The following is a 15084-nucleotide window of genomic DNA, read 5'->3' as shown; positions in this document are numbered from 1 at the left end:
GCACGTGGGATCTTCCTGGATGAGGGACCGGACCCGCGTCTCCTGCGTTGGCAGGCAAATTCCTCACCACGGAACCCCCAGTAAAGATCCTGCTCGTTTTATTCTTAGGTCATTTGATAACATTGTTTTTTCCCAAGGATAATTTCTGTGTGTCCTTGGTCCTGGCTTTGGGGACACTTGTTTTTTCTGTGGTACTGTAGGCTTAGTGTCTCTTCAGTATTCTCATCACCAGGATGCACGTCTTTGCATTCAGAAATGTTTGTTCTCCTCCCATCTGCCAGTTCCCAGAGGACATAAAAATGGGAAGATGTGCAGAGCGGGGGTCCCCAGACTCGGAGATCTAGTGCCTGATGATCTGAGGTGGAGCTGATATAATAATAATAGAAATAAAGTGCATGACAAATGTAATGTGCTTGAATCATCCTCAAACAACCCCCACCCCACCGGCCATGGAAAACTTGTCTTCTGCAAAACTGGCCCCTGGTGCCAAAAAGGTTGGGGACCGCTAGTGTAGAAGATGGAGATTAATGAAGAGAGGAGAATTCTTTCACTTTACACATTTCTGTGTTATTTCATTTTATTTTTTACAACTAGTATCTGCATAAGGTTGAAAAGGAATGTAGAGAAGTAAGATAGTAGAAATCGGTGAACTTCTTATTTAAATGTCCTTTTATAGTAACAAAACTTAAATATATTGTACTATCCTAGTGAGGTCTTCGGAGAAGGCAATGGCAACCCACTCCAGTACTCTTGCCTGGAAAATCCCATGGACGGAGGAGCCTGGTAGGCTGCAATCCATGGGGTCATGAAGAGTCGGACACGACTGAGCAACTTCACTTTCACTTTTCACTTTCATGCATTGGAGAAGGAAATGGCAACCCACTCCAGTGTTCTTGCCTAGAGAATCCAAGGGATGGCGGAGCCTGGTGGGCTGCCATCTATGGGGTCGCACAGAGTCGGACACGACTGAAGCAACTTAGCAGCAGCAGCAGTGAGGTCTTTCCTTAATGTTCTTGTTTTCAGCAAATTGTTTCTACCTAAATTTATCTTCAACCATCAGGTTCACAGTTGATAGCAATGAGCTCTCTGGCATGTTAATCACATACGCAAATTGTCAACTTTAAAAAAATTCTGTGCCAGTACCCACCTGTTGCTCTGGAGTTTTCTGTATTGCCAACTTGTAATGTCTCCATTGTTTTCCTTGCACATTTCAAAGGTGGCTGTTTGGAATCATGAGATGAGTTAGGACTTTGGAGTCAGACAACTCAGACTCTGAGCTCTGGCATGTGTTAACTGGGAAAACTTGGACTGATTTCTTAACTTTCTCAGTCCTCCTTTCCTCTGCATTGGAGACGATCATAGTCACCTGACAGAGTTGTGAAAATTCAGTTAGATACAGGATCAGAGCCATGGAGCATCTAGCCCTGAACTTCAGACACAGGTGAAACTTGACAGCTGTTAGCTTCATGCCTCCTCTCCCCACCCCATTCGATTAAGTTGGTATAGAGTTGATTCTAGTTTCTGCTTGATATGTAATTATGACAGAGGTAAATACATAAAGTTATTTGGTGATACCCTGACGCTGTCCAACTGGGAGACCTTCGGCTACTCCATCTGCCTACGGAAGGAAACTTGTACTATTCATCCCTCTGGTCCCACTCACCTATCCTATGTGTTTTCACAGCACATCCCTTGGTGTGGCCTGTGCTGTGTGTAACTCAGTTCAGTCGCCTAGTCGTGTCTGATTCCTGCGACCCCATGGACGGCAGCACACCAGGCCTCCCTGTCGGTCCATCCCCAACTCCTGGAGCTGCTCAAACCCATGTCCATCGAGTCGGTGATGCCATCCAACCATCTCATCCTCTGTCGTCCCCTTCTCCTCCTGCTTTCAATCTTTCCCAGCATCAGAGTCTTTTCCAGTGAGTCACTTCTTCCCATCAGGTGTCTTAAGTACTAGAGCTTCAGTTTCAGCATCAGTCCTTCCTATGAACATTCAGGACTGATCTCCTTTAGAACGGACTGGTTGGATCTCCTTGCAGTCCAAGGGACTCTCAAGAGTCTTCTCCAACACCACAGTTCAAAACCATCAATTCTTCAGCACTCAGCTTTCTTTATGCTCCAACTCTCACATCCATACATGACTACTGGAAAAATCATAGCTTTGACTAGACAGACCTTTGTTGGCAAAGTAATGTCCCTGCTTTTTAATATGCTGTCTAGGTTGGTCATAGCTTTTCTTTCAGGGAGCAAACATCTTTTAATTTCATGGCTGCAGTCACCATCTGCAGTGATTTTTGGAGCCCCGAAAAGATAAAGTCTGTCACTGTTTGCTTTGTTTCCCCATCTGTTTGCCATGAAGTGATGGGACTGGGTGCCATGATTTTAGTTTTTTGAATGTTTAGTTTTAAGCCAACATTTTCATTCTCTCTCACCTTCATCAAGAGGCTCTTTAGTTCCTCTTCACTTTCTGCCGTAAGGGTGGTATCATATGCGTATCTGAGGTTATAGATATTTCTCCTGGAAATCTTGATTCCAGCTTGTGCTTCTTCCAGCCTAGCATTCCTCATGATGTACTCTGCATATAATTTAAATACGCAGGGTGATAATATACAACCTTGACGTACTCCTTTCCCAATTTGGAACCAGTCTGTTGTTCCATGTCCGGTTCTAACTGTTGCTTCTTGACCTGCATACAGATTTGGTTTTCAAACTTCAGTGTGTTTCCTCTAGTGTATTACCTACTCAGTTCAGTTCAGTCGTTCAGTCGTGTCCGACTCTTCGCGACCCCATGAATCACAGCACGCCAGGCCTCCCTGTCCATCACCAACTCCCAGAGTTCACTCAAACTCATGTCCATCGAGTTGGTGATGCCATCCAGCCATCTCATTCTCTGTCGTCCCCGTCTCCCACCCCCAGTCCCTCCTAGCATCAGAGTCTTTTCCAGTGAGTCAACTCGTCGCATGAGGTGGCCAAAGTATTGGAGTTTCAGCTTTAGCATCAGTCCTTCCAGTGAACACCCAGGATTTATCTCCTTTAGAATGGACTGGTTGGATCTGCTTGCAGTCCAAAGGACTCTCAAGAGTCTTCTCCAGCACCACAGTTCAAAAGCATCAATTCTTCGGCGATCAACTTTCTTCACAATCCAACTCTCACATCCATACGTGACCATGGGAAAAACCATAGCCTTGACTAGACGGACCTTTGTTGGCAAAGTAGTGTCTCTGCTTTTTAATATGCTATCTAGGTTGGTCATAACTTTCCTTCCAAGGAGTAAGCGTCTTTTAATTTCCTGGCTGCAATCAGCATCCACGGTGATTTTGGAGCCCAAAAATTAAAGTCTGACACTGTTTCCACTGTTTCCCCATCTATTTCCCATGAAGTGATGGGACCAGATGCCATGATCTTTGTTTTCTGAATGTTGAGCTTCAAGCCAACCTTTTCACTCTCCTCTTTCACTTTCATCAAGAGGCCTTTGAGTTCCTCTTCACTCTCTGCCATAAGGGTGGTGTCATCTGCATATCTGAGGTTATTGATATTTCTCCCGGCAATCTTGATTCCAGTTTGTGCTCCTTCCAGCCTAGCGTTCCTCATGATGTACTCTGCATATAAGTTAAATAAGCAGGGTGACAAACTTAGCAACTTAGAACCTGTGTTATCTCCGTTTCTTTGAGTCATCTGATTGAGGGTAACTTAGTTGGATGGTTCTGGCTCAGATGCTCTCAAGATATTTTGGGGAAGAGCCACAGCTGCAGGCACCCAAAGGTTTGATTGGGGCTCATGCATCCGCTTCTAGAAGGCCCTATCACCTGGCTTTTGTCTAGGGCCTATGGATCCTCACTAGCCGCAGGTGTGAGTCCTTATTTCCTTGCCATCTGGGCCTGTCCATTGAGATACTTAATGTCTTTACGACATGCACGTCAGTGATCTGTGAGAGCAAGAAGGGAGTCCCAGTGCCTTTACAGCTTAGTCTCTGCAGTCCCCTCCGTACCGCTTTGCTTTCCTCTCTTCATGAAAAGCACGTCACTAAAGTGCAGTCCACACTGAAAGGGAGGAATATTAAGCTCTACCTTTTGAAAGGAGGATTGTCAAGAGTATTTGTGGACCTGTTTTAAAAGCACCACACCAGTGGTGCTGGTTGGAATGTAAAATTCTCAAAGCTCATTTCAGATCTAGTGATAGGTAGAACCCAGGAACCTGCAGTTTGCACAGATAAACTAATGTTCTGATGCTGGTGGCGTAAAGTCCACACTTGGAAACCTGCTGCTCTGCCAGATGGAGCACCTGGTCTTCTTGAAATAGTCTTCATTGGTTGCACCTCCCTGTCTTGCTCAGATCACCAGCCCATTTTGCACTGAATAAATCCAGTTTCCTCCATGGTACCCATCACCGCAGGCAGGAGTGAGCTCTCTGTCCCTTGGGTCCCTTCAGGACCCCGTCTCTCTCCTGTTCTCTGGCTCTGATGCTATAGTGCTGAGCTGCTAGTAGGATGTAAGTTGTTTTTATTTGGCCTCCTTTGCCAGCAGAGCTGTGACAGCCTTGTCATAGGCATTCTGCTGCTCAGTGTCTAAAAGCAGTGTGGTCATTAGAATGCTAAGGAGACTGGCTCAAACCACACTTCTTGGTAGTCAGTACTTTCTAGTAGGCATTTGTCAAACAAGTGAGTTCCTGTTGTGTGCCAGGCTGGGTTTCGAGGTTCCACTGGTGACAGGAGGCAGACACACTCCCTGTAGATGAGGCGGCGAAAATGAACTGATAAACACAATGTATTATCACAACGTGAAAGACATTCTGGGAAAGAAGTGCTGTGATGCAAAACGAAGGAGACCTACTTAGATAAGGTTTTCAGAGACTCTGCCTGAAACTTGAAGGATGAAAAGGAGAAAAAATTGTAAGGAAAGAAAGAGTTAGTATGTTCTGGGAGAAATCAAAGTACCTGGAGTTGAGGCTAAAAGTGTAGGCAGTCTGCTGTGGCCATGGTCAGGGTTTGATTCTAAACACAGTGTCCTGGGCTGAGTTACTATGATACCCAACTTGTCACTCTTCTAATTTAACAGTTGTAGAAATAACTGGGAGGTTCAAATTATAGGTACAAGTCCAGCTATAATGAGTTGGGAAAACAAGGTTCCTGTGTTTGCTTAACAGAGGGAAATGAAGAAAGAGCCCAATCCTTTAGTGGATGATCCAGTATTATAGGTGGTGGTGGTTTAGTCGCTTCAGTTGTGTCTGATTCTTTGCAACCCTCTGGACTGTATAGTCTGCCAGGCTCCTGTGTCCACAGGATTTCCCAGGCAAGAATACCGCAGTGGGTTGTCATTTCCTTCTCCAGGGGAATCTTCCCAACCCAGGGATCAAACCCACATCTCTTGTGTCTCCTATTTGGCAGTCAGATTCTTTACCACTGCACCACGTGGGAAGCCCAGTATTGTAGACAGAAAGGCTGTTCATCTTGATTCCATGTTTTTAAGCTCTGAGCTGTTTGTAGGTCAGATACTGTGCCTCCATGCTTTTCAGCTGCCTCCATGCCTGTTAGTTGCTGATTCATTTCTAGATTAGACCTGGTGGATAAAGAGAAGTGCAGGGAGAGTCCCAGCTTCCTCATCCCATAGGCTGCTGCTCCCAGACCACTTTCCAGCCTTGCCTTCTACAGGCTGTGATAGCCCGGGTGCTAGGAGACTAGTTCTGTCCATATTCCCTATAGAAAGATAGGAGAACCTTGAAAGATCTTTCCTCTCTTTTTCTGGTTTCCACTGGTTTGCAGGAGGGTTGTCTAAGATGGCCTAAAATTCGATTATTTTATGAGATCTCATATTAGCCCAGACCATGATGCTGTGACCCGCCTCTGAATTCACAGCATGTTTGTACAGCAACAGTTTAATATTCTGCCTTATTCTGTGTGATGGCTAGACAGCTTGAAATGGTTTTATTTAAAGCCTTATAGAATTGGAATTATCAATCTAATACACTCATGATGCAGTTCATTGGGACTGTACAAGTTTTGATTTGCAGAATTAGAATTCCTCTGTAGATACTGAATCGGGCTAAGTCTAATAACAAACTATTCCTGCTTAAATCTGATTTCTGTGTTCAGGATAGCAAAACAATTCAAAGTATAATTCACAATAGCAAAGTATCCTCCTCCTCTGGGAACTCTGCTTTTTCATATGATAAAATTGACGCATTAGTATTGGAGCATTAAAATTAACGCATTTAGTATTAGACAACAAAACTATGTCATACTTACTCTGGATTTCCATGTCTTAGATGTGGACTACAAAACATTATCAGTGAATCAGTTATCTAAGAGAGAAATGTAATTTACATTGCCACTGTCGATTATGTTGTTTAATAACCTGTGTTGGGGGGATTGTGTGTGTGTTTGTTTTTTAGCTCTTCAGAGAAGTGAGAATAATGAAGATTTTAAATCATCCAAACATAGGTACTTTCTGCTTTCTTAAATACTTTTGGGTCTAAATGCATTCTTGAAAGTTTTTCATAAAGCTAAACATATTCCAGAAGTGACAGGAGATTTCTTCCCTTCTCCCATTCCAGGTACACTTGTAGAATATGTGTGTGTGTGTGTGTATAGTTGATCATTTTTGTTAACTTTTTGAAATTCTTAAAGATAGCTTAAAAGATTAAGTATTAAATATTCAAATGTAAAACTTTAATTTAGTAGAAACATCTGTAATCAGATTGTAATTTTCTAAATTTTAATATTATCAAAATGTCATAATTGTACCTAAATTTTATTTAGACAGAGGGAATTATAGTAAGCTAAAGTTTTCAAAGGTGTTTTTTGCTCTAGCTGTGTTCCTAAGAAAATAATGGTGCATTGAAACATATTTTTAAAAATAAAGGGGATTTCCTGTCAGTCCAGTGGTTAGGACTCGGTGCTTCCAGTGCAGGGTGCACAGGTTCGATCCCAGGTCAGAGAACTAAGATCCTACATGCTGCTCAGCACGGCCAATAAAAAGATACAGGGTACTTGCTATCTAATAGAATTTTTTGGTGTGAATTTACACTGTACAGACCTGCTTTCAGTGTCCTCTGTGCTTTATGCAGTGAGGTGTGTCTAAAGATGAGGATGGGCCATGGTCCTGCCTTCATCATAGTTGTAGGAACAAGATGAAAGCTGACCCTGTGTACACACCTCAGTGAAAATTTTTGATTCCATGCATAATGCAGATCTTTTAAAATAATACAACTGCTTTCTTATATAGTAATAGGTCCTACAATCTAAAAATATTTGAGTGAAATAGCTCATAAGACAACCAGTTATATCAGCTTACTATCAAAATCAGTTCTAGGAAGTGGGAGTGTGATAACTTTGGTGTTAGGGATATCTTATCAAGAGTTCTTGAAGCACAAGAATAGAAAAATAAAATGGAACCACATAATGGAAAAGACTTACACCCTATTTCACCTAATCTGAGCCACCATCGTTTAAAAGGCTTTATTGTGTTCAGGTACTGTTAAGAAAATGCTACCAAGCCGTTATCACCTTATCAGTGATGTCAGTTAAAATGTGAACAAATACATATCTTAGAATCAGTGAACTGTGACATGGTTGGAGAAAATAACAAGGGATATAATAGTGAAAAGAAAACCTTTATATTTTATTTCAGCTGTTTGAGGTTAGCTAACCAACTCTAGATTTCAAATTCCAACTTCCCACCACAAATACACTGCCAGGAACCAGCTCACTTAAACCTATTTGTTTTGTTTTTTCTTAAGTTGTACCCTGATTGAAATTCTCTATACTTACCACTAAATGACATATCTTTGAAAATATAAATTTCTAAAAATTTAAATTCCCATTGGATTAAAATAGTTTTCCTAGAATAGCCAATATTTGCATTGGCATTTTATTTTTTAATTTATTTTTGGCTTGCCAGGTCTTAGTTTCCCAACCAGGGATCAAACCCAGGCCCCCTACAGTGAAAGCATAGAGTCCTAACCACTGGACTGCCAGGGAATTCCTCCTGCATTGGAATTACAGAATTTATTAATATGTTGATGGTTTACCAGCATATGTCTTAAATTTATTTAAATACTTTTTCTTAACAACCTGAACATATATGCCGTCTTAGAAATGATATGATAGTTTTAATTCACCAGTTTGACAAACACATCAAATACTGTGCAAGCTACTGATTTGATTTAATACTCTGTATTAAAGCATCAGAAAATAACCCACAATAGAAGAGACTAGCATTCTCCCTCACTGTTCTCCTTTTTGCTGAATTTAATTGTAACATATGTATTAACAAAATAGATACAGGAGATAGTGATTTGATAGTTTTAGAAATTAAGTTCAGTTTTATTTAAAATTATATATTTCTGATTGATTTGTTATAGTTTTATGAATTAGCAGTAATAGAAATATTATTTTTATCTGTAATAAGAGACTGCTATAGCAGTCACACTGACCCATTGAAAATAATTAAAAAGTTCTTTTCAGTATAATCTGTTCTATTTTTCGGTCTCTGGCTTTAGAATAAAAAGGAATCTTAGGAATTCCCTGGTGGTCCAGTGGTTAGGACCCTGCACGCTCACTGACAGGGCCCAGGTTGGATCTCTGGTCAGATCCCTGCTAAGGGAACTAAGATTCTGCATGCTGCGTGGCTCAGACAAACAAAAATAAAAAATAAAATATACATCGTTAAAAAAGAAAGGAATCTTTTTCTTTGAGAATTGTGATACATTTCTTAAGCAACAGAAGTCTTCAGTGGAATTCTGTGTGTCCTTAAAGCCACAGTGACAGGTGAATAGACTTGAGCATATAGGAAAAGGATGGACACAGACACACTGCAGGAGCGTGAAAGGAGAGCAGATCACCTGCCGGGTGCGTCCTGACGGCACAGTGTTTGAGAACCCAGAAATTATGCTTATCTTTATGGAATTTCATGTTTTCATAAAATCTTTTCTGCTGTTGTAATATAAAGTTTCCTAAAATCATTTTTTTTAGAGGGCCAGGTGTTAACAGAGAAAAAGTTAACTTTTGGTAGTTAGTTTATATGTATATGGTGTGTACATGCAGACATTTGTTTCTTTTTCTCCTGTATCTTCTCTCCTGTCATAGTGAAGTTATTCGAAGTCATTGAAACTGACAAAACACTCTACTTAATCATGGAGTATGCAAGTGGAGGTAAGGCATTTATAAATTGTTTTTCTTTCGTCTCTCCCTTTTAGAAGAATATGCAGCCGCACTACCCATATGGATAATTGATAGAGTTTCCTTTAGCCTTCAGAATCATAATACACTAGGATGAGAATCAGAAAAGCTGATTCCTAGCAGTTCAGTGGGTTGCTGTTAAGCATTTCATTGTTACCATCGTCAATTGATAATATGCAAATAGTTGGATTTTTTTTTATGGTATAACATAAAGTTTACCATTTTAACCATTTCAGGTGTACAGTTCTGTGGCATTAAGTACGTTCACATTGTTAACCAATACCATCATCCATCTCCAGAACTTTTTCATTTTCCCAAAATGAAACTCTGTCCCTATTAAACAGTAATTCCCCATCCTCCCTCCTTGTAGCCCCTGGCAACCACCATTCTGCTGTCTGTCTGAATTTGACTACTTGAGGGACCTCACATGAGTGGAATCACGCAGTGTTTGTCTTTTTTGTGGCTTCCTATGTCACAGTGTCCTTGAGGTTTACCCATGCTGAAGCATGTGTCAGAATTTCCTTCCCGATTAAAGCGGAGTAATATTCCATTGTTTATGGCACATTTTTTATTCCAGTACTTGAATTTTCAAAAGCGTCAGTGCATTGGCCTGTTTGAAATAAATGTGTGCTGCGTGTTGGGTGGATTTCTTTGTCAGACTTTTATGTTAGTGGTGCCCGTTGTTTCCCAAGGCCAGAGATGGTGGTCACAGTGGATGCGATTAGATTTCCTTAAAGATTAAAGACCGGTAATTACTTGCCTATAAGGATATATAAATGTAGATATTTTTATGAAATGAGTGCATATAGCTGTTCTCTTCTACAGAGATTCTTATGTTAAGATTATGGCTAGGCTGTGCTTGTGGGTTTTGGACCACACATGAATTTTCACTGTGAAAGGCAGAAGCTTTGTTGTTTGTCTTTGTTTTCCCTGCCCCTAGTACAGTGCCTGGCACATAGCAGACTCTGAGCAAATAAGAATTGAGTTGAATTAATGAAATTTTAAAACTACTGGAATTCTCTTTAACTCCACAGTATAGATTTAATTGTTTTGATGATAGTAGAGTTTTATTTTGTTAAACAAGCCCTTTGATCCAGAATATAAAACCTGGAGACAGAATGTTGAATCACAACCTCATTGTGATGAGTTGACCACTAAATACAAGATTGTAAATCTGTTGTGGGCAGAGCAGGCACACCCCTGACACCACTTTTTCATAGTCCTAATTCATTGTTTGGAGAAGGAAATGGCAACCCACTCCAGTATTCTTGCCTAGAGAATCCTGTGGACAGAGGAGTCTGGTGGGCTACTATCCATAGGGTCGCACAGAGTCGGACACGATTTAAGCAACTTAGCAGCAGCAGCAGTTCATTATTAGTCGTATGCTTCGTATTTTAAATGTGTGGTTTGAGATTTTAGTTGGGACTTTCCCAGTTGAGGAGTAGCAGGAAGAGCTGGAGGTTAATTGTAGAGCCGTGAATCTGTAGGGGGCACCCATGCTTTCCACTTGTCTTACAGTTCGTAATCTTCTCCTTTGTGGAGCCTCTACAGTGTGCACGTGCTTTTTCCTCTTACTTGATCTCCTTTGACTTTCACAGTGGGTCTGTGATGTGGCCAGGCAGTGAGTGAGGAGATGGAGGCTAGGAAATATCCCTGTGGTCATGTGGCCAGGCCTGGAGCCCCAGCCTTCCAGTACCACATAGCCTCTCCTGATTGATCAGTCAGTCGTGGCTTTCTGTCTCATCTATTTTAGGTCACAGGGTCATAGCAGTTGCTCTGTATTAGAGAAGTGTCCATCCCGAAAGGATGGGCTCTGGAAAAGACAAACGTGGAGTCAGTCTAGCCAGTGCCCCTCGTTGGCAGTGTGACCTTATAAGTTGCATGTCTCTGAACTACTCAGTGGATATGGCCGCACAGCCCTCCTTCAAGGGCCCAGTGCCATTGTTTAACATTATAACAGCACTGATCAGTGGCGGTTTATTGGCTTGAGCCATTTGTTTTAATCAGCTCAACAAAGCTTCTGTTTCCAAGGCAGCTGTTTATTGTTGATAACCTGTGCCAATTTGAACAACAAAAGTTTCATTAAATTGGCTACCTACTCCTCCCTAGCCTCATATTTTTCAGTTTTACAGAATCATAGAATTTTAGAATTGGAAAGAATCTCAGAAAGTCATCCAGGGCAACTGCCTAGTTTTTACAGATGAACCTCTGAAAAAACACCTTGGTGTGGTGCTCATGGTTTCATCACTGGTTATAGTGACAGGACCTGAACCAAGGGCTTTCTGAACTGTCTTGACATGGGTGGGGAGAACCACTGTTTGCTGTTTTTTCTACTAGTAAATAATATCATGCAGAGATTTTAAATTTAGTTGCTTACCCTGGGTGCATTTTTAATGGGGGTGGGGGGGTAAGTCTGGGTTGTATGCCTGGTTTATAACAGTGATTGTGAGTATGCCTTTATGGCTCCAAAATCTCTTTAACAAGTTTATATTGCATTGGAATTCTAAAATGTTTTAAAATTACATTGACATTATCTGTGTGACTGTTACAACTACTGGCTTTAATCCATAAATTTTTTTTTTTATAAGTTAAAACTGTTCCCATGTGGTATGCACACATCTTCGTTTTTTCACTTTTTAACCACTTGTTTTGACATATTTTTTTATTCTGCAGATCAAATGGCATTCTTGGAGAAAACACTGAAATTTAATTTTATAATTCACCATAGTTGAATGTATTGTATAGTGTAAATTAATAATATGTAATTCCTTTTAAAAGATCATTATGCAGTCAGTAATAATGTGAAAATATTTATGCCTATTGTTTTTAAATTTATTCAGAGTTAGGGCTGAAAGTTCAAGTCAGAGACACTAATGTACAGTTCAGAATACCCTTTTCCTCAGAAATACTTAAGTTCTGAAACTAAGCTTTTTAAGTGTCAAAATGTTTTAGTTGACTGTCGACTACAGCACGCACTCCCTCACAGTAGTCAGTGCAGTGCTTATGCGTGTACATGCACGCACACAAATGCACACACACTGTTTCTTTCCCCTGATTTTTCTCCACAGTACATTTTATCATCTGATACACTGTATGTTCATTTATTTGCTTATTATCTGTCTACCCCTTCCTGGAATGTAAACTCCATGAGGAGAAGGACTTTACTTTGTTCACTTCTGTGTTTCCCCAGAGCCAAGAACAGTTCTCAGCAGTTAGTATACTCTCAGTAATTATTTGTTGCGTGAATGAATTTAGGAAATGTTTTTTTTTGTCATAATCCTTTAATGAAAACACCTTCTTTGAACACAAATAACATTTCCATTTTAACTTTCAATTTTCATTGCCAAGTTTTTACTAAAGCACAGTGGAAACAAAACATTTAAAGTAAAAGTGTCACAATTGAAATATATGAGAATTTAATGTTAAGGCTTTTCTATAACTTAAAAGATTTTGTCAATAAACTTCTCCTGTAGTTAAGGCTGGGTTAGTTCAAATTCCACATATTTCTGTTTATCTTCATAACTGTATTTTTAAAATTAAAATTATAGCATTGCTAAAAGTGAAGCATCTTTAATTTGTAGGGAAGTTAATGCTCAGAAATAGGCCTTCTGCTTACTTTTATTTTTCTCGATTATAGGTGAAGTATTTGACTATTTGGTCGCACATGGAAGAATGAAGGAGAAAGAAGCAAGAGCTAAGTTTAGACAGGTATGGATTGCGCACGGTTAGTTCATTGATTAAATGACATTATCTGGCTTAAACCCTGAAGCAAACAAATGTTTGCCTCTGTAAATGTCTATAAGGCCCATTGAATGGAGCAGGGGTTGGCCATTCAGTTCAGTGCAACAAAAGTTATTAATTTATTAAGTGTTTTCATGCTTAAAGCACTGTGCTAGAGGCAACTATGAGTTCTATTTCTAGCTTTGTAATTGGAATTATAGTCCCACTCTTAACCTTAGTTTTTTTGGCAGTTGAGCCTTAAAAAATGAGTCTTTGAGCACTTGTGATTGCATTAATTAAAACTGTTTCCAATTTTTAGCAAAAAGTGTTACAATCTCAAAATTCATTATCGGTTTTGTCTTACATATGCCAAAACCAAACAGAACTTAACCTGTGAATTAATGACTTCTCTTCTTGCTTTGTCTCTGCCCATTGCCTTAAAGAGACTCATTTTAATATGTAGGTTTTGAGCATAAATGTGATATAAGTCTCTAATAAAGGTAACTATTGATTGATCCATACCTGCTAATATTACATTAAGTCTTTTACCTCCATTAATGTAAATCTTGTAGCAGCCTTGTGAGTAAAGATCATCGTAAGTAAGTGAAGTCGCTCAGTCGTATCCAACTCTTCGCAACCCCATGGACTGTGGCCCATCAGGCTTCTCTAGAAATTCATGGGATTCTCCTGGCAAGAATACTGGAGTGGGTTGCCATTTCCTTCTCCAGCGGATCTTCCCAACCCAGGGATTGAACCCAGCTCTCCCGCATTGCAGGCAGATGCTTTAACCTCTGAGCCACCAGGGAAGCCCAAAAGATCACTGTGCTCATTTGTTAAAGATGAGGAAACTGAGTCACAGAAGATTACATAATTTGCCCAAAATTTGATGCCTCGCAAATAGAGACCTTCCATTGATTCAGAGCCAGGACCTGTGATTCCAAACTAAAGTTCTTAACCATTATGGTGTGGTCTTACTTAGAGTAGGCATCAGCAAACTCTTTCTGTTAAGTGCCAGACAGTAAATTTTAGACTTTGTAGGCCATACAGTCTTTTGCAACTATTTAATTCTGCTGTTGTAGCATAGAAGCAGCTTAGACAGTATCTGGATGAATACAGTCATATGATTGTGTTCCCAGCGATATTTCATTGGCAAAAACGAGTGGTGGGCCACATTCAGCCTGCAGGCTATAATTTGCCCACCTCAGATTCAGATAAAAGGAAGGAGCAGGTACTTTATTACTTTTAAACTAACTATCCTCCCATAGTTTGAAGTTCTGTATGTAAATGGCAGTATAGCCTCATTTCTTTTAGAAATTTAAAATTTTTGTTTTATTCACATGTAAGGTGATTAAGGTGGAAGTATAGGTAGGAGTCTTTAAGGGTTTCACAATATTTATAAAGACAGGTTTAACTGATTTTCAAGATTTTGATTTGCTTAGTCTAGTGTTTACAGTTAAGGACTTATAAATAAGTGTCTTAACTTTTGCTTTTGCTTAAATTTACTTTTAAAATTTTAAGACATCCTAATGGTACTTTGAATTAAAACCTGTTACATGTCAGACTTTGACCATCATTTAACTTTTCTGGTCCTCAGTTTTTCTAACTATAAAAAGAGGAAGTTCTACTTGATTAATTCTGAAGTCCTTTCCAGTTTTGATATCACTTTATTCTGTGGTCTATGGAAGGAAGCTCAACTTTCTCTTTGTTACAAAACAAGTCTGTTTGGCTGTTTCCATTATCTATACTCTTAATTTTTATAAATTGGCCACCTGAAAATCAAGATTTTCTTGCCTCATAAAACTGGAATTCCTTCACTCAGATGAGTGTGACTTGCAAGTGTTTATGTGAGTGTGATTTATTGACTGTGAGGAAAGGGCTCATATCACATGTGAGCCTGGACCTCCTCTCTTCTTCCTCCTCCACCCACCTCCCAGGTAGGACCTGACTTGTCTCAGGGACTTGGACATGTATCTGTTTTTTGTTGTCATTTTTTTGACCGTGCTGGGGCTGCACTGCTTGGCTTGGGCTCCCTCCCTCTCTGGTTGTGGCGACCGGGGGCTGCTGTTGCTTGTGGTGCTTGGGCTCCTGTTGCTGCGGAGCACAGGCTGCAGGCGTGCCGGCTCCGCAGTTGTGGCACAGGAGCGTGATTGCTCCACAGCATATGGGGTTTTCCCAGACCAGTGATGGAA

The 15084-nt window shown here is 40.3% G+C and overlaps 1 protein-coding gene across 6 annotated transcripts in view; it reads left to right on the top strand.

The window, feature by feature from the left end:
• The window catches only part of MARK3 (microtubule affinity regulating kinase 3), a 102184-nt gene that overhangs the window by 56317 nt on the left and 30783 nt on the right, over nucleotides 1-15084 (top strand). For all 6 annotated transcript variants that reach the window (XM_088829831.1, XM_055418604.2, XM_055418602.2 and 3 more), the window contains exons 4-6: nucleotides 6388-6436; nucleotides 9083-9148; nucleotides 12813-12883. In XM_088829831.1, coding sequence (XP_088685957.1) covers nucleotides 6388-6436; nucleotides 9083-9148; nucleotides 12813-12883 — 186 coding nt within the window. The remainder of the gene's footprint in view (nucleotides 1-6387; nucleotides 6437-9082; nucleotides 9149-12812; nucleotides 12884-15084) is intronic.

This window comes from Moschus berezovskii, chromosome 21, assembly GCF_049115385.1.
Source record: "Moschus berezovskii isolate FMDL1 chromosome 21, NW_MosBer_1.0, whole genome shotgun sequence".
NCBI lineage: Eukaryota > Metazoa > Chordata > Mammalia > Artiodactyla > Moschidae > Moschus > Moschus berezovskii.
Note: the sequence above shows the minus strand (reverse complement) of the source record. Positions and strands in the feature narration are given on the sequence as shown.